The sequence below is a fragment of the Cydia pomonella genome, chromosome 6 (genome assembly GCF_033807575.1).
Source record: "Cydia pomonella isolate Wapato2018A chromosome 6, ilCydPomo1, whole genome shotgun sequence".
NCBI lineage: Eukaryota > Metazoa > Arthropoda > Insecta > Lepidoptera > Tortricidae > Cydia > Cydia pomonella.
This window is the reverse complement of record NC_084708.1, coordinates 1,731,584-1,750,030: the sequence shown is the minus strand read 5'-3', so window position 1 is coordinate 1,750,030 and position 18,447 is coordinate 1,731,584. Positions and strand designations below refer to the sequence as shown.

The 18,447-nt window shown below is 37.7% G+C and overlaps 3 protein-coding genes across 7 annotated transcripts in view; 1 reads left to right on the top strand and 2 right to left on the bottom strand.

The window, feature by feature from the left end:
• Positions 1 to 4,136, bottom strand: LOC133518625 (vacuolar protein-sorting-associated protein 25). 2 transcript variants are annotated; one of them, XM_061852301.1, is made up of 3 exons: positions 3,960 to 4,136; positions 1,980 to 2,344; positions 1 to 551 (listed from the first exon to the last, which is right to left on the bottom strand). In XM_061852301.1, exons 1-3 carry the CDS (start codon positions 4,007 to 4,009, stop codon positions 439 to 441), a joined length of 528 nt encoding a protein of 175 aa, XP_061708285.1. In that variant the 5' UTR covers positions 4,010 to 4,136; the 3' UTR covers positions 1 to 438. The 2 variants fall into 2 exon arrangements, with proteins under 2 accessions (XP_061708285.1, XP_061708284.1); XM_061852300.1 differs by lacking the exons at positions 1 to 551; positions 3,960 to 4,136 and adding an exon at positions 2,692 to 3,951 and having other exon boundaries at positions 2,170 to 2,344.
• Positions 4,137 to 4,350: 214 nt separating this feature from the next.
• On the top strand, positions 4,351 to 12,600 carry LOC133518632 (NEDD8-conjugating enzyme UBE2F-like). Of its 2 annotated transcripts, XR_009799499.1 has the most exons (4): positions 4,351 to 4,756; positions 5,178 to 5,339; positions 7,393 to 8,546; positions 9,919 to 12,600. XR_009799499.1 is itself a non-coding variant. In XM_061852309.1 (3 exons), the coding sequence occupies exons 1-3, from the start codon at positions 4,484 to 4,486 to the stop codon at positions 7,510 to 7,512; spliced, it is 555 nt and encodes a 184-aa protein (XP_061708293.1). In that variant the 5' UTR covers positions 4,351 to 4,483; the 3' UTR covers positions 7,513 to 12,600. The 2 variants fall into 2 exon arrangements, 1 of the variants encoding a protein (XP_061708293.1); XM_061852309.1 differs by having other exon boundaries at positions 7,393 to 12,600.
• A 749-nt stretch (positions 12,601 to 13,349) lies between these two features.
• The window catches only part of LOC133518609 (obscurin), a 149,761-nt gene continuing 144,663 nt past the window's right edge, over positions 13,350 to 18,447 (bottom strand). For all 3 annotated transcript variants that reach the window (XM_061852270.1, XM_061852271.1, XM_061852272.1), the window contains 5 exons: positions 18,065 to 18,297; positions 16,433 to 17,622; positions 15,711 to 15,892; positions 14,769 to 14,918; positions 13,350 to 14,244 (listed from right to left, as the gene is read on the bottom strand). In XM_061852270.1, coding sequence (XP_061708254.1) covers positions 14,092 to 14,244; positions 14,769 to 14,918; positions 15,711 to 15,892; positions 16,433 to 17,622; positions 18,065 to 18,297 — 1,908 coding nt within the window. In that variant the 3' untranslated portion in view covers positions 13,350 to 14,091. The remainder of the gene's footprint in view (positions 14,245 to 14,768; positions 14,919 to 15,710; positions 15,893 to 16,432; positions 17,623 to 18,064; positions 18,298 to 18,447) is intronic.

Sequence of the window (18,447 nt, the reverse complement as noted above, 5' to 3'; positions counted from 1 at the left end):
TTATAAAATATTAAATAATATATTCTAACATCATAAAAGTATAACTTAACAAATGCATTCAAAATTGAAACATACTTAAAATATTACATTATTCAGTGTCGAGCGTCAAGCGGCGTGTTCAGTGTAGCGTCGAGCGTCCACGGGTTTTTAGCGTGCATTGAGGCCGCTCGCATACGTTTTCATTTGTTTGATATGGACGCCGCACGCCCCGCTTGTCGCTACGCTCGTCCCCTAAGTTTGCCCACGCGATGTTGCCTTTTCGAGATTAAAAATTTATTTGGTGGCTGCCAAGCACTGTCGAGTGGAGATACTAAATCGTCTGGGGCTATTCACAACTATTAAAACCTTGGACAATTATGTTAGTATCAGTAGTGAAACTAACTGTCCGTTACCAATTTTCACGTGGGTCTGAATGTTGGGGTCTCACAGCCAGACCTGTTAGAAGAACTTGACTCCCTGGTTATCGTCGAATTCCATCAGCTCGCACCTGCCCTTTGCTTCGAGGGTCTTCAGCGCCTTGATCAGGATCGTCATGTCCAGGCCATGGAACTCTGAAATGTTTCACATAAAATTAATAAGGAAAGCAGTGTTTCTGGTATGTAAAATATTTGTTTGTCCAAAATTTTAATTAAATTTTTGATGCAAGATTTTATTGCTGGACTTTTTTTTAACACATTCACTGCCAGACCAAAAACGGCGCACTACCCCAGAAACCGGTGGTCGGTGGTCTATAGCTGCGTACAAAACAACCCACCCAGCGGGTTGTCCGGCATCTGAATAAAGTTTTCGAGCGCCCACCAGGTGGGTTCCCGGCAGTGAATGTGTTAACAGGAAACTAATACTCATTGAGACAATTTTAACAAACCCAATTACAATAAAGTTGCGTTGTTTTATCACAAAGTTCCTATGGCCACCCCCTGTGTTCATCATCAGATCAGCTCGATGGTACCATTGTATTGCATTGTCGCCCAACATACTTATGTAAGTGGGTCTAGTTTAGCTTGTAAGATTTGACCCGAACAAACATATTACAAATAAATAAAAAACAAATATTGCAAGTTAAAAACTTATAAAAATCGCATCGAAGATGAATAATCACATATTAAGGGAACCATGCTTGTTGGAAACTGCCATCTTGGGGCCTAAATAAACATGAAAAACTTAAGCTTAACATTGACAGTTTGTACCAATAAATACTAAGCAGTTCATGCCCGCTTCCTGCACTGAAATAGTAGATTGTTAACAAGGCCAAGGCATCCCTTGCCTTGCCTTGCATCAAAGGCATTCATTTCTGCCGAGGTAGTTTAGCCAATAGTCCGAAACTGAAACCCTTTTGAGCCTTTCACCCGAGTTAAACATGTGCATTTAAAAAATATAGCTTCAGTAGTATTTTTTGAAAATGGGAGTGATCAGAATGAAAATTGTACAACAAATCCATTTAAAACCAAAATTTTAATTACTTATGGTAATAAAACAGAAAAAACGTACTCAGAAAGTTACAGTGCTCCAGAGCAGAAATGTATCATTTTCTGCACACTTTTTAGAACATCAACGACCCACTTTCAGAGAATGAGAAATGAAAAATCCATTTCATTTTTTCAATAAATTACTATTACTAGGTATACTTTTCAAAATATCTCCTGGATTCTAAACTAGGTTCTAAAAATTCAAGCTGTTTGAAACATACTATATTCCTATATGGTAACAGATGTCATCTCAATATAATTTTGTAAGATTTTGCGTTTTCAGGATATCCATTGTATGGAGATGACAGCTGTCACCCTACCCCTGTACCCTAGCTATTTGATAAGATAGGATTAGATTAGGCAATGTTGTAGATGTTGTGCAGGGATGCCCCGCCGGAAACAGACGGGCTATCGATTGCTCGACGCGTTCATTCAGTCCAATTCCCTGGTTAGGCAATGTTAGCAGAAACAAAATATAACAGGTTGTTTTAATTTTAAAAAAGGATTACCAACCTTCGTCAACTGTATTCTCTCCCTCCCGCAGCTCAAACAGCGTACACACAGAATTATTCATCCCGTTGCTGCTTGCCCAGTTATACACCATATTGCCCCACTCATCCAGCGAATGCCAGTACACCTCCCACACATTCTTGCTCTTATCCAACGGTGCCGCTTGCCCCATCTTCCCCATATACTCTAGGACAGTTAAAATGGCCTCCTGTGACAGTTTTCGGTTGATAGATTGATTGTTAAATAGTGGACTGTTCTGAGCTTCTCTTATATCTATAGTGGATTGTTTTGTAGTTTTGAGGTAATCGGCTATGAGGTGCTGCCATGCTTCAAGTTGTTTAGTTCTGGTCTCCGAATGTGGTTGAATCCTGGAAAACAAACATGAAGTATTTAGAATAAAAAATTAAATACAGTACACAGTATTCCCAAAAAGAAAAAAAAGGTATTATATTTTGTGTCAAAATAATCATAAAACAATTGACTGAAATAAAGCTTTAGTTCATCCTTAGGATAATTTTATTATAACGGGTAAAATTCTACTCAACCTATTTTAATGAAATTTGACACAGGCCTAGAGATGGACATAGACTACATCATATTTGTTTTATCTTATTTAGGGAAGGAAGGAAAATGTCACTATAGCTAGTGAATAAATAATAATTTAATGTCATAACTGAATAAAATTTCAAAATTTCCTCATTCTTCTGATACTTACACCTTCGTTTTTCAACCATTCTTCATAAATCTTAATCAGTTTCTTTTCTGTCTTCTTCCTTTTCCTTAAAACCCTTGGTAGTTTTGGTTCTAAGTCAGTCACGGATGCCGTGAACGGTATCATGTTTTCACCAACTTGGATGAAATATTCATAGTCTACAATTAATTGGGGCGTAAAGGCTATCATAACGGAGCAGTCCTTAGCTACAGCAGATATTAGAGCTTTATGTAAAGGCTCAATTTTTTCAAGGAATTTTTGCTGCTCAACATCACAATGTAGACTGCTTTCCGAATCAATTTGTTCTAATAATGATGGCACATAGTCTATGGACATGTATTTCAAGTTTTTTGTTGATAAAGTCAGTTCTTCCGTTAGCCTTTGCAGTCGGAGTATTTTATACAATAATGTTTCCTCATTAAGGTTGGAAGTAATGTCACAATTTATATTCTCTTTGGTAAAACTGAAATCATCTGAGTGATTGTCTATTTGAGTATGCTTATTTTCATAAAGTAAAGTTTCTATTATAAAGCCAAAGAATGCATTGGTTGATTTGAAAATGTGCATTTTCTTTATAATTTCTTTAAATTGGTCTTTGTTTGGCATATTAAAAATTATTTGGCCATTTCTAAATATTTTGAAGTTGTTTTGTGGATTTTCTGATAAATGAAACAAGGCAGATTTCATTCTGTCCTTGTTCCCAGAAAACAAATCAAGCGGACAGTATTTACTGACGTCAGATATTTCATTTTTTTGTAGTTTCAAAAACTGTTTCAAACAATAATAGCATTTTCCATAGCTTTTAAAACATGATGCCATAAATCCTTCCTTTGGTTTTATCTCTATACAGTAATTAACACCTTTTGGATTCAAAATTGTTAAGTTTCTTGTCTTAATACCATAAGAACTTATATGTGACTTAAACAACCTTTCAGTCGCTCTAAATGGTCTTAAGTCATTGATTAAAACTGGTAATGCTTCTGTAGGTATTTCTATGATTTCAAGATGGCAATCAGATGCATTAGCTAACAAAGGGTTCATGATAAAATTTACGAAGTCTACTGATTTGCGAATCTCATTTACATCAGCGGTTTCTTCATCTTCTTTGATAAGTCGAAGCACATAAGTAGAACATGGGTTTTCTTCTTGAATTGCAATCACTATATGAGCATTTCCCTCATTGATGTACCTCCAAGATTTCCCCAAAATCGACATCGTTTGTCGAAACAAACTGACTAGTTTTGCGAATACAAAGAAGTTAATTTACTTACGTAAAAAAAGGAGGAAAGTTGTACTGCCAAGGCCAAGATATCTCTGACATTATTATGCCTTTTTACACTTTTATAGCTATCAGTTTGTAAAGAAAATTAAAGCTTACAAAAAAATTAGCTAAGTAACAAAATTTTCTATCAGCTTCAGCTGAAAATGACAGTTCAGTTCCTATGACATCAGATCGCGCTATTTGAGTAAGTTACACGACTAAATTTATTTTCAAAGTTTTAAAAACTACTTCAAACCACAGGCAATCAATCGCATTCATCGCATAATTATCGTGTCGAATCGAATCGGTATTTTGGTATATTATGGCACTGAACGGGACGCACATCTCTACTCAAGTTTGTAGTCTATGACGTGTTTTGACGTTTGTCATTAAAAAACGTCGCTGTATTGCGGTATTGAACAGCAAATAATATTTTTTATTAACAGAAAACTTAATAAACAATCAATTAGACACCATTGAGATGTACTTACTTTCAACACATTGATTTATTAATAAGTTTCACTAGCTATAACAATGATTACGCTTAATAGAAAATTAAAAAAGGAACATACGGAGCCCACGAACGGTATTAAAGTGGATACGAACAAAAGGATATCAGTGAGAGACAAGTTGCTAGTGAAAGAGGTGCAGGAGATGGAGGAGAACCTTCCGGGGACGTGTTCTGTGCAGTTTGAGGACCCGAACGTGCTCAGCGAGTTCACTTTGACAGTGGCTCCCGATGAAGGTTTTTGGCAAGGGGGCAAGTTTAAATTCAGTGTTTTTGTCACTGAAGACTATAATATGGCAGTAAGTTTATCTAGTTACATGTTACTTTACATTTATTTCGCAATTACTGTCAAGACTTCTGTATATTTATCCTCAAGATCTCAAGATTATCATATGATCTCACAGCTATAATGGTCATCCTCCCTTTCAGTGTAATAGATAACATATCATCATAAGGCCTTTAACATCTTGACAGATGATAATTTTATGCAGCGTTTGTATGTGAGGGACAATGTCTCTCTCAATAAATAATGCTAAAATTTCCTCTGAAATTGTAAAATTGATTAAATCCTTTTCTTTTCTCTTTTGTACCTTATGTAGTTGTTGTTTTAGTTGTTTTTTCTATTGTATTATTTAAAATCTGATCTTAAAACAATGTTAAAAATCTCATTCATAGTAATAAGTGTAATTTTGGGATTTGATTTTTGCTTGTTTTTTTCAGCCTCCAAAAGTGAAATGTCTAACTCGGTTGTGGCACCCAAACATAAATGTGGACGGAGACATCTGCTTGTCCCTGCTGCGGCAGACCTCAATTGATGAGCATGGCTGGGCACCCACTCGGAGACTCAAGGATGTGGTGTGGGGCCTCAACTCTTTGTTTACTGTAAGTATCATAGAATACCTACAACATTTAGAAGTTATTTCATAAAAACGTAAACATTACAATATATGTTTACGTTTTTATACATATTATAACTAAATTATATTATATACAGAGTAAACTCCATATAGAGACACTCAAGGGACCAGACGTTTTATTACACTAGAGAATTTTCGTTTTATAGAGAGAGATGAATACTAAAGTAAACCAACTACAGCCAACCAATGTTGATATTACCGGGAGTAAATCATTATATCGAGTGACATTATATGGAGTTACTGTATATTAAAGTAGTAAGAGTATGCAATTTGAAATCTGGAGGTTGTGCATTCAAACCCCAGCTTGTACCAATGAGTTTTTGGGAAGTTATGTACGGAATATCATTTGAAATTTACCAGTAGCTTTTCGGTGAAGGAAAGCATTGAAGGCGCAAGAAAGTAAACCTGACTAATCCCACGAGCTCTAAACAGGCGGTCCACTATATAGACAAATAGCGAAATGGCCAGCAAGCTAGATAGTCTTTATGCCCTTATGGATTGAAGTTTAGGCATAACGTGACATAAGGCACAATCCGTTTTAGGCAGACGGAGAACAAAGGTTATTTGTGGATACTATGGTTAATCATTATGGTTCAAGAGCTCTGCATGTCTCAAGTCACTACTGCATGGTCAGCTGATTAGGCATCATTTTTAAAGATCCTATTGTGCATTTTTATTTATTTATAGCCTTATATCAGAAATAGATTTTTTTACTACATCTATAGTTTTCCTTAATTATATTATGCATTAAACCCTATTAAAATTGTATAAGTACTAATTTCGAATGACTAAGAATGAATATCCATGTTGATATAGGGTCACTTTAACTCTCACATGCGGAATAATGAATAAATAATATGACCTTGCTAACAGAAAAAGTTGTTAGTGGCAAAAGTCCTTGAATATTGATGAGAGCAATCATATGAAGTCAGATAAATATAAAAATTCTAAAATGATATGTAGCTATTATGAAAAATACTCTACAACTACATAATTTGTATGCCACATGAGTTGGTCAAATAAATAAAATAAAGGAATATTACAGAGAAATTCTTACACAAATTTAAGGTTCTGATGGAAGATCAGCGCTGTGGTCTCCGCAGCATTTATGCTGAGTCAGCGCTTATTCTTTACCACAACACATGACCCTCTACTGATATCCCTACTAATCTAAATATAAGACACGTAATACATTGTTATTGATATTAGTGTCAAATTGTATGTTACTTTTTCTTTGTCTCTTGTCAATTTTCTTTTTCTCTTGTTATTTGTTTGTGTCACAAAGCATGTAAGTTGTGGTTAAATAAAGATTTTATCTATCTATCTATCTAAATTGACTAAGTCCCACGGTAAGCTCAGGCTTGTGTTGTGGGTATATAATATACATAGAAAACATCCATGGCTCAGGAACAAATATCTGTGCTCATTACACAAATAAATGCCCTTAGGGGAACCCAGGACCACCGGCTTCATAGGTAGGGTCACCCATCTAGGGCTACCCCAGGGCTACGCACTAGGCCAGATCTTTTTTATATATTCTTTATTCATTCATAACAATAAAATATTGTGTTGAACATAGCTTAAAATTAAAAATAAAACATTACATTATATTAAAGAAATTAAAGCTTAATTAGTGATCCCAAGATGATGATATTAATTAAAAGTATTGAAGAATATACGTATAATATTAACTGAAATTTGTATCATGTCAATAAGATTTAAATATCAACCAAGCAAATAAAATATCAATAAAAATAAAAATAAAAAATGTTAGAAATTTAAAATTTAATAACTAAGATATGTCAACAATAAATAATAATATCGTCACTTTGGTATCCTACTAGAATAATACACTAATATGTACATAGTAAAAACGTAAACTCAGCAAAAATTCAAATAAACTATAATTAAGTACAGCTATCGTCTATAAAGTAGGTTTCGTTATCGGTCGTCAAATAGATTTAAAAGCTTAAGATCGTCAGAGAATACTGTCTAATTTATTTTTAATTAAATTTCAGGATCTCTTAAACTTTGAAGACCCTCTCAACATCGAAGCAGCCGAAATGTACAAGAAAAACAAAATCGACTTCCAAGCTAAAGTCCAGGAGTACATATCAGGAGCTAAAGGCAAGAGATGAAATTCGGTTTCCCCATACAGCATCCTTAGGAATCTTTGTACATTATTCATCGTTTTTATCTACCATTATTTTGTAGGTAAATATTTAATACTCCAAAAGTGATAAATCTATATTTAAATAATTGACATTTTAATAATGATGGTGTTTTTTTGTAGCTGTGATTTTATATGGTTGTGTTTATTCGGTATGGTTAAATTCAATTTTGTTAAAGGCATTATTCAGTAATTATTTCAAAATTAAAGTACGATTCTCACCGAACGGGCGGAGTCGGACCGCTTCGGAGCGCATTTCAAATTAGTATACGGCCGCGAGCCGTCGGCTCCGGGCGGACGCCATCGCTTCTGCTGTACATAATGTATTTAATAATAATAATAATTCAGCCTATATACCTGCCACAGCTGGGCACAGGCCTCCTCTCGTGTGCGAGAGGGCTCGGGCTATAGTCCCCACGCTATTGGGGACTTCACATACACCTTTGAATTTCTTCGCAAATGTATGCAGGTTTCCTCACGATGTTTTCCTTCACTGAAAAGCTAGTGGTAAATATCAAATGATATTTCTTACATAAGTTACGAAAAACTCATTGGTACGCGACCTCCGGATTGAAAGTCGGACGTCATATCCACTCGGCCCCCACCGCTAATATAATGTATAGGCACATTGAAAATGCGCTCCGCCGCGGCCCGACTCCGCCCTATCAGTAAGAAATTTACTTAGAAAAGCGTAGCATGATGAAATAATTTTAATGAATTACGCGATACTTTTATAAACCAATAGGGAATATTACGCGAATGTCTGCGTAGGGGGCGCCACTACCACAATCCATCATAATCTGAGGGTCTGCGAAACAAAAAAATCGAAATTTCGTTATCTAACCTCTCTATCACTCTTGCATATTCGAGTGATGGAGAGGTAGATAACTAAATTTCGATTTTCGCGTTTCCCGGTAGGCCCTTTGTAAACAAACCGCCTTGATGCATCAATGTCATATTTTATTATCTATGATAACTTGTCAAAAAGCAGTTTAACGGACAGTATGTATACTATGGTGTGGAATTAAAAAGTGAAATCTCTTATGGTAGAACTGCGGACAGTACCTAGTTGGTTACTAAATTCTGTTACTGCAATAATCTTTATCTACATAAAATATACGAACGAAAGTTGAATAAACTATATATTAAAATGAAGTACACAAAATCAGGAATTACATATGACAATATCATTCAAAATGGCCTCCTCTGGCCTTGACACAGGCCCTCAAACGACGAGGCCAGTCATCAATAGCGGCACGCACGATTGTCATGTCTAATTCCGTCACTGTCTTAACTATGGCCCGCTTGAGGGAGTCAAGATTTGTGTGGGGTTTAGCACAGGTTTTCTCCTCAATAACCTGCCATATAGCATAATCCGGGGGGTTAAGGTCCGGGCTGGAGGATGGCCAGTCTTCGTGGGCAATAAAGTCAATTTTGTTCCTTCGAAACCAGGCTCGAGTTGTTTTTGCCTTATGTACAGGAGCTGAGTCCTGTTCAAAGATCCATGGCTGGTTTTGAAATAAGGTGTGGCTTAAGGGCTTCACTATTGGTTCGAGAACGGTTTCCTAGTAAACTTTGTCCCCAGCTTTCACACCTTTTTCACAGAAATGAACCTGTGTTAGCCCTGAGTATGACACACCCAGCCAAATCATCACATAAGAGGGATGATGGCCTCGTTGCACTCTCGGAACAGCCGCAAGCGCCTCTTGACTGTTTTTTGCATACACTCAGTCATTCTGGCGGTTACAACATTCTTCAATGGTAATTTTTTTTTCATTTGTAAATAGTTGTTTTCGGTGGCCATTTAGTGCATACCGCTTCAATAGCACGCGACTTCTCTCTAGCCTCATAGTCTTTAATCGTCCATTAAGCAAATGACCTTTTTGTCTGCGGTAAGCGTGTAGTCCAAGGTGTTCATTGATAACTTTTTTTAGGGAGCTTCTCTTCACAGACATCTGTATTGCCAACTTTTTCTTCCGGACGGGGTTTCTTGCAATTCTCGCCTTTACTGCCTTTATTGGAGCTGGGGTCCGAACGGTGCGTGGTCTTCCAGACCTCTTGCGGTCATCGAAGCTCTGAGTACTATAGTATCTATTAATTGTGCGATAAACAAATTGTTTGTTGATTTTTAGGTTTTCAAGCAACTTCAAAATCATGTTTGGCGGGTGCCCACATTTGTGCAACGCAATCACTGCGATACGATTCTCTTTTAGGCCCCAATTCATTCTAGATACGATGAGATAAGCGTTATGTGTGGTAGAGCTCACAAATCCACCACATTATGTAATTTTTAATTTTTTTGGTAGCATTTTTTTTAACGGAAATAAAGAGGTTGCAAATCGAGTAACAGAACTTAGTAACCAACTAGGTCTAGGTATGTATACTATGGAGTGTGGAATTAAAACGAGTGAAATCTCTTATGGTAGAACAGTTGCTGTTACAAATCTCTCCAGAGTAGCGCTAGAGTAGTTAAGAACCTAGGCGTTATTGACGGAGTGAAGTGCGCTGTCTATGATTTGATATTTTTGTTCAAGTATTCAAGGTATTGCAGCGCCACCTATTGAAGGTTTTTTGATGACACTTTTTGGTACATGGAGATTTCATTCCTTATCTCCACCTTCCATAATGTATACGTCTATGGTTTAGGAAAGGTGCTAGTGCTGCACTCTAGAGGCAGAACATTGCAGTAATACTCCCTGTTGACCACCGTTTGTCATATTGCTTGTCACGCACACACCAATATAATTTATACAATTAAGCTAACAAATAAAAACTTTATACTTGAAATAATGCGTTATATTTTGAGAAAGTACGCCATAACACCAAAGAGAATTTGAAATAGAGGCGGATTATCAAAGATTGTGTAGCCACAGTACATTTGCTGCCATTTTTCGACACATGATTAAAACTTTTAGAACGCCATTTGACTTTGTTCCTTATTCTTTCACCGATATATGTGTTAATTTTTTTAAATATCAAAAAGTGGCGCCATCTTACCGGGCGCAACCTAAAGGTTATGGCGCTATCGTTGCCGGCATACCTTTGATCTATTAGATGGCGCTACTTTTTAAGGTTCCGTACCCAAAGGGTCAAACGGGACCCTATTACTGATACTCCGCTGTCCGTCCGTCCGTCCGTCTGTCACCAGGCTGTATCTCATTAACCGTGATAGTTAGCCAGTTGAAATTTCTATATATAATGTATTTCTGTTGCCGCTATAACAACAAATAGGTACTAAAAACAGAATAAAATACCGAAGTTAAGCAACGTCGGGCGGGGTCAGTACTTGGATGGGTGACCGTTTTTATAGATAATGGTACGGAACCCTTCCTGTGCGAGTCCGACTCGCACTTGGCCGGTTTTTGATATTTGAAATGAAATAATAAACAGGTGTTTTCAAATTTGAATAACAAAACTCCCGTGAGACACAGAGATGTTGAATAATTTAAAACGGGTCACTTATCATCAATATCATCATCATCGAGTCATCGTCCCGCAGTCTGCGCCGGTCCGTCAACGCAAGCTCCAGACGACACTCCTCGGTACGGAGTGAAACATGTCGAGCGTCTTCGACTCAAAATACGTGAGTGACCCGTTTTAACATATTTAATATGGCGTTCTAAAAGTTTTAATCATTTATTTATTATTTATTTAATCTTTATTGCACAATACATGAAGGTACAAATAGCGGCCTTAAGGCATTCTCTACCAGTCAATCATGTGTCGAAAGATGGCAGTTAATTTACTGTGGCCACAAAGAGTACAAAGTTTTCTTATACAATCCACCTCTATTTCAAATTCTCTTCGATAACACGTGTTAAAAAAAAACATTATTGGCATTGCTAGTACAAGATTCTAGTCACGTATTTGTATAAACATCCGTTGCAACTATATATGTATTGCTAATTAATGTGTCTGATTAAGAGGAAATATGACGGCCGTTTCTCCATACAAACGTAGTCCCCATTTTCCTCCCTGGATATTGATATTATGGAAAATATTTTTACATAATTTGATGTATATTAACCATAGCTATGCCTCTACGTTTGACTTTTTTCGATTTTTTTCTAATTGTAAAAATTAGGAGCGAGAAACATATTCAATAAAAAAAATCTTTTTACTCTTATAATTTTACAATTTTTAATGAATTTAATGAATGAATTTACTTATAAAACACTAATATTGACTTGGATCCATCTATATTGTCTATTACTAAGTCTACAGTTTTTTTTTTAATAATGAACATAAGTCTACCTTAAGTATATGTGTAAGTTTATCAATATATAGTTTAATAAATAAATAATAAATATTATAGGACATTATTACAGAAATTGACAAAGTCCCACAGTAAGCTCAATAAGGCTTGTGTTGACGGTACTTAGACAACGATATATATAATATATAAATATTTATAAATACTTAAATACATAGAAAACACCCATGACTCAGGAACAAATATCCATGCTCACCACACGAATAAATGCCCTTACCAGGATTTGAACCCGGGACCATCGGCTTCATAGGCCGGTCGTTTATATTCATATATACTTATATACTCTCGGTTACAAATTAATTTACTTAAAAAGACACTGCACCTACTTAATCTTTCTAGTTTAACCCATTGGTTGACTGGTATAGACTGCCTTAAGGTATTAAGTCCGCCATTTGTACCTTCATGTATTGTGAAATATACCTTCTCGGACAAGGTAAGGACGCTAAGCACAAAGAATTTCGTACGTTTCCCATCACTCGCACGCGCATACCTAAATTGCGGCCCGCCGACGATACCGCGTTCAATGCCACCGTGCGAGCGGGACCGCAGTATTTTTACGCCCGTGCGATAGAGATACGAACGGCAACGGGTCAATGTACGAAATTATTCGTGCTTGTCGTCCTTATTTTACCAATAAAATCACATGCTACAAGATACTGTCGTGTCATACAAATGCAAGCTGTGAGTCCGCAATAATAGATGTTTGAATCGTGTGGCCATTAATAATACGCGTGTTTCAAATCGATTACATAGAATTTTATAATAAATGAAATATGCACGCTCTATTGTTGTTTTATTTGATAGAAGACCAATGCAATTTTTTTTTTTTTTTTACGGAATAAATGATTTATTTTATAAATGTATTAAACATTTATTAGTACAATAATATAACCTTATAAACAATTAATAATGTAAACTAAAACTAAAATATGACTAAATTAAATCTAAAATAAAACTAAAATAAATCTAAAAATGGCCCCTGCGGCATAGTACCGAAGACGCTGGCAGCATTTCCTCGCTGGATCGTTAGACTGATGCGTTGAGCGAGGAAGCTGCCAGCTCTTTGATCTCCTGTGGCGTCTCTGAGTCTCTTAGATTTGGGTCCACTTTTTCTTCTCATTCGTTACCATGGTAACAGTCACCTGGCTACACTCCTTTCGGCTTTTTCCGGCTCCGTTCAGTTCAGTTTTGCTCCGAGCAATTATAAGGGTTGGCACAATTTGACGTCCCGATACGTGGACGACCACAGATAAGATAATGACTTCAATTTGGACAACCCTAAATGGCCGAAAGGGATAGAAAGGGACAGCATAATTCGTCCCTGAATCGCTGTAAAATTTCGTTTTAGTAGGAAGTGTCATTTCTGTTCTATTATTTATTCTGTGGCCTAAGTCTTATTTTAACTTTTTTGACGCCAGTGACGGATATATCACAGACTTTATAAGCATTATAAATATTTTAATATGGTAGAATGTATAATGTGCAGCTCAAACTGTTCACTAACTGGACGTGTGTACAATAAAACAACGAAAGCAAATGAATGCCCTTTATTAATCACATTAATACTGGAGCACCATACGAATTAGTATAAATATAATAAATAGTAAAAATTGTATACAATAAATAGCTTAACAAAGTAACAAAACTGCCGTAACAAAACTCCTTCATGACTAGACTTTTTGATGATGATGATGAATGACACTTGGAAATATCACGTTAAACCCCTTTCTGGCAACCCTGATTAGAAAAGTCCGAATAGGTTATGTCAAATTTTATTCGTACTCCGAGTATGAGTTTACCGTTTCAGCCTATGGAGGGATATTTTGGGGTAATTTTGGTAGGCGTAAAAATTAAATACAGAGGCTGAAAAACAACACCAAACCCTCGTTTTCTAGATTTATCCTCCTAAGTTCCAGTCATTTGCAGTTTTGAATGTGGAACCTTCTTTTATTCCATTATTGTTCAAAATTCCATTTGATTTTGTCCTATTAAAGGGACATCGGGACTTACACCTGCATTTTGAAGCCTTTTCAATGATTCACAGTAGATTAATTTGATTTGATATTGTTTCTCAACCGGTTTCTTAACATTGTACTGTTAAGGCTAATGCCATTCGTTGCCATTGGCGTTCAAAATATTAAAAGATCATTTTTACATATTAAGTAAATCCTAAATCTCGCTGTGAGTCACGCAACTTCTTACATCATGTGACTTGATATATGATCGGTTTTCCTTTGACCGCCAGCCTTAACAGTACAGACTGAAGTTGATGCCCTAGTGGCTCTGGAAGTTGGTCTGCAACTCTTCTTGGATGCTGTTGGACCGCATGAGCCGCCGCGCCTGCCCGAAGGCGGAGGACACGGTGGCAGACATATCCACTTGAGCCGCTTCGGCGGCTTTTCTCTCGTGGTATCGGTCGGAGAATTCCTGGAAACAGTGTGTTGTTTAGTATTGCATGACCTAACCATTTAACTTTTCTTGATTAATAACGAAAAAAATCGTGTATAAGATTGAAAAAGAGGGTATTGTAAGATACATTGTCAAGTTAAGGGTTAATACAGGTTGGTTCACGAGAGCTGGTGCAGATTTTAAATGAGGATTTTTAAAAGTCTACAGTTTCATTAGAAATCTCACGCCAGTTCTTATCAATCTACTATACTGTACGAAGCGTCGGCGATCCTAAACTCACAAGGGGTATTGAATATTTAAGTCCTATCCTTAGACTCAAAAGGCAAAGTCTATCCTCCTTGTGTGTGTTCTATCGCTTGTCCAATGGGCTGTGCTCTGAAGATTTTTTTGAGATGATGCCCACAGCCATTTTCTACCATCGCACTGCCCACTCTAAGCTTGCCTTTTCCTAAGACAAGCTTAGAGTTTTACTGAAAAGATTCTGAGATCCGTAGAATCTCATTAAAATACACAATGACCCATCAATCTGTTAATGTAGGTACCTTTAGTCTGTTGCCTAAGAAGACTGCTCTCTCGCGCTTCTTGTTCATGAAGTCTGACTGTGTCAACCATCGGTGCTCGTGGCATTCCTCAGCCGTTGGTCTCTTTAGCGGGACCTTCTTGAACAGGAACATTAGGAACCTGGTCGCCTCCTGTTGATAACAACACAATGCTTAAAAACATCATAGACTAGGGATTATGCGCATTGGAGGGACTACGGCCTCGTGGTTTGATTCTGAAATTATGACTTGACATTGACACCCAACGGAGCACATGAAGGGAAACCTCCCTATATCACTAAATGAAGTACTTGTTTGTATGTAAGGTGGGGGAAAGAATGAAATCTCCATATACCAAAAAGTGTCAACAAAAAACCTTAAATAGGGCCACCTATTCAAATCTCTCAAAAAAAAAAGAAAAAAAAGCTGGCGCTACAACCTGGTTGACTGGTTGGTTGGTTGACTGGTAGAGAATGCCTTTTGGCATTAAGTTCGCCATTTGTACATTTTTCTTTATGTGTGCAATAAAGTTTAAATAAATAAATAAATAAATACTTAGAATACTTGAAAAAAAAATCAAATCATAGACAGCGCACTTCAGTCCGACAATAACGCCTTGGTTATTAGCTACTCTAGCGCTACTCTGGAGAGATTTGGAACTATTATTTATAGCTGACAGCTGGACACTAGCAACAGTTTTACCATAAGAGATTTCACTCCTGTTAATTCCACACTCCGTACTTGTATGTCTAGATTGATAGACCAAATATTGTTAAACTGGTGATGGTTCTTTTTATGAAAAACAGTCTTGAAAATGTCCCATCATGTGGTAACGTTAAGAGGCAATTTCTGTACGAAACTAAAAACTGTTTGGACGCTGTTAAGTACACCACCTAGTAGGCGATTAACTCCAAAACAATACTGCTTGATTATCAATATAAATACCTGTGTGATCTCCTTGTATAGATGCTCAAACCGGTACCGCACGAAGGCGATGTTCTGTTTAGTCTCCGCGTCGTCGACCCCTCGGAACGGCGACACTCCGGACAGCAGGACGTACGCCAGGACGCCGAGGGACCAGATGTCGGTCTGCGGGAACGCGGGCTCGTCCGTGACGATCTCGGGGGCTGGAATACAGCGACAAAGTTTTACACGTAAGTCTTCATTATGTACATAATTGAAAAGTCAACATATAACCGTATATAGCTCATGGCTTTATTTCTTGCCCCTAACGTAAATAAGTTAGGTAACGAATTACAGATTTTGAATGAAGTGTCTAATTATTAGTCTAAGGAGTATAAGACCTACCTAAGCAATATAAGCATCCGATCGTTTGTAATAAATAATAATAAATAACATTTACCAAACAAAACTATAGAGGTATAGTGCTTAAAGGAAATATCGCGATATGTAATAACGCATTACAATCTAATATCTATCGAGGTGAAAAGCGACTATAATGAAAAAAGGCAGGAAAGTAAATATACTATGAATTTAGTACACCGTTGTAATTGGCGACCAGAAATCATACTACAAGAAAAAAAATCTGTTCAGAAATTTTGAGATCGCGGCGAAACGCGAATAGGTGAAAAGCTGCAAGGATTTTTTTTGATTTCGAGGTATACGACTAACCAACGTAAAACACTATTAAAATTATAGTAACTTACCTTTGTAATCCAAATCTCCGACCTGCGGCACGCTCGTACCAAGCTTCGTGACTTTATGTGCTGAGCCAAAATCGATCAATTTCACCTGGATGGATCTGACTGACGCCATGACTACGTTGTCAGGCTGAAGGTCCAAGTGGCAGTAGCCCCTCCAGTGCAAGTACTGAAGACCGTCGAGAATCTGAGTGACTATTGTCGCTACCATCTGTTCAGAATAATCGTGTCTGCTAGATAAGTAGGTGAGGATATCAGCGCCTTGGAGTTTCTCCATAATGAAAGCCGCTACAGGCGAGCCAGGCGCTTGGTAAGCGGCTATAAGGTTCGATATTCTTTCATGCCTTAATCGTCTTAGGCATTCGAATTCCCTCTTAATTAGGACCTCTGTTTCTGGTTTGTATTCTAAGATTTTTGATACTACTACGCTGTCGTTGCGTTTGTCGACACCTTTGACTACGATTGAGAACTTTCCGCGCCAGAGTTCAGATATGAAGCTGTAGCGTTCAGTGAAGTTGTCTGAGGATTCCCATTCGATAGGATTCTCTTCAGTTTCGTAATTGAGCTTAGGCCTATCTTCATCCAAAACAACTTCTTCTCCGGACTCTGTGATTTGCTGTAAATGCCTCATGGCTTTTGTGATTTCGATTTTAGGTGCGCCAGCTTCCATAGTCTTGACTAAGTTGGTCGGAATTCCCTTGTCGCTCCAGCCGATTCTATTTTTAGATGCCAAACGGAATTGGTAGCTGGTATTCGGTTTTAGGTCTCTGACGACGTAGAATTCGTGGTCTATGTTGGAAGCTACGTCATGCCACTCAATACTGTCGCCCTCCTTATACTGTAAATTGTAGCAAATTACTGCAGAGTTTCCGTCGTATTTAGGCTGCTTCCATCGGAGTAGGACCTCGGTGTCTGAAACATCAGCTGCTGTAGGACTGTCGGGAGCATCGGGCGTTGTCGCTTCAACGATTCTGGTCCTTGCGACTGTCTGTCCAACTTTATTTCTAGCGACAACCTTATAGAAGCCGATATCGTGGTGCATGGCGGGCTCGAACTTGATGGTGGAGCGTCCCTCCTCGTCCTGCTCGATCTTGATGCGGTTGCCTTCGGCGATGACCATGTCGTTTTTGAACCATTGGACGCTTGGCTTCGGGTCACCGACGGCGAAGCACGAGAACTGTGCAGGTTCACCCTCCCTAGAAGTGGAAAATGAACAATTGTAATCTCTTGTAATATTTGTAATTGTAATGGAAATATTACATTCTGATTAGTGACTCATTTCTGAAGAAAGTCTATTAATTGTCCTTGAATATGACAAGTTGTTGTTGTAAAGGATAGTGAACAGTCGTACTCACCGTAGTTTTTGATAGTCCGTGCAGTAATTGTAGTTTTAAATAAAAACCACAACAGTGAACGACTCAAATCAGTGTAGTATTTGATGCAGCCATACCTAAAGGGTATGATTTGCGGTTTCTTACGTTTACGGGAGTTGTCCGTTCTTCTTGGACTCCATGAAGGCTTGAGCCTCAGCATAGCCTGAACTCGTATCGGAGCCAGTGTAAGACTTGGTGCCGTTATTATTCTTGGTTGCCGGATAGTGAACGTCTGTAATTAGTGTTGTCTTAAATGCATCCATACCTGATGGGTAATATTTGCGGTTTCTCCCTAAAGAACGGCAGTTGTCCGTCCTTCTTGGACTCCATGAAGGCCTGGGCCTCCGCATAGCTGTCGAGTCTCGTGCCGAGCTCGTGTCGGAGTCGTCGGATGGTGTAGGACTCGGTGCCGTAGTTGTTGATGCGCTCGCGGCGCTCGTCGTCGATCTCCTCGTCCATGATGTCGGTGAAGCGACGGCGCTCGCGGATAATGGGTGTCTGCGGAAATTTAAGTACTGATGAGAACATTTATAGCTCTTTTAGTATAACATACTAACACATTTTCTGTCCCATCCTGCAGAAAAAAGTCATTTGATTGTTTACTGTATCACTTTATAAATTCAAAAATTATTCTGATTTCCTAATGCC

Excerpts from the sequence above, each read along its gene's own strand:
- LOC133518625 (XM_061852300.1), bottom strand. The coding sequence starts at position 3,903 with ATGTCGATTTTGGGGAAATCTTGGAGGTACATCAATGAGGGAAATGCT. Across the intron at positions 2,345-2,691 it reads AATGGTTGAAAAACGAAGGT|GATTCAACCACATTCGGAGA; the intron begins GTAAGTATCAGA and ends TTTGTTTTCCAG.
- LOC133518632 (XM_061852309.1), top strand. The coding sequence starts at position 4,484 with ATGATTACGCTTAATAGAAAATTAAAAAAGGAACATACGGAGCCCACG. Across the intron at positions 4,757-5,177 it reads CTGAAGACTATAATATGGCA|CCTCCAAAAGTGAAATGTCT; the intron begins GTAAGTTTATCT and ends TGTTTTTTTCAG. Across the intron at positions 5,340-7,392 it reads GCCTCAACTCTTTGTTTACT|GATCTCTTAAACTTTGAAGA; the intron begins GTAAGTATCATA and ends ATTAAATTTCAG.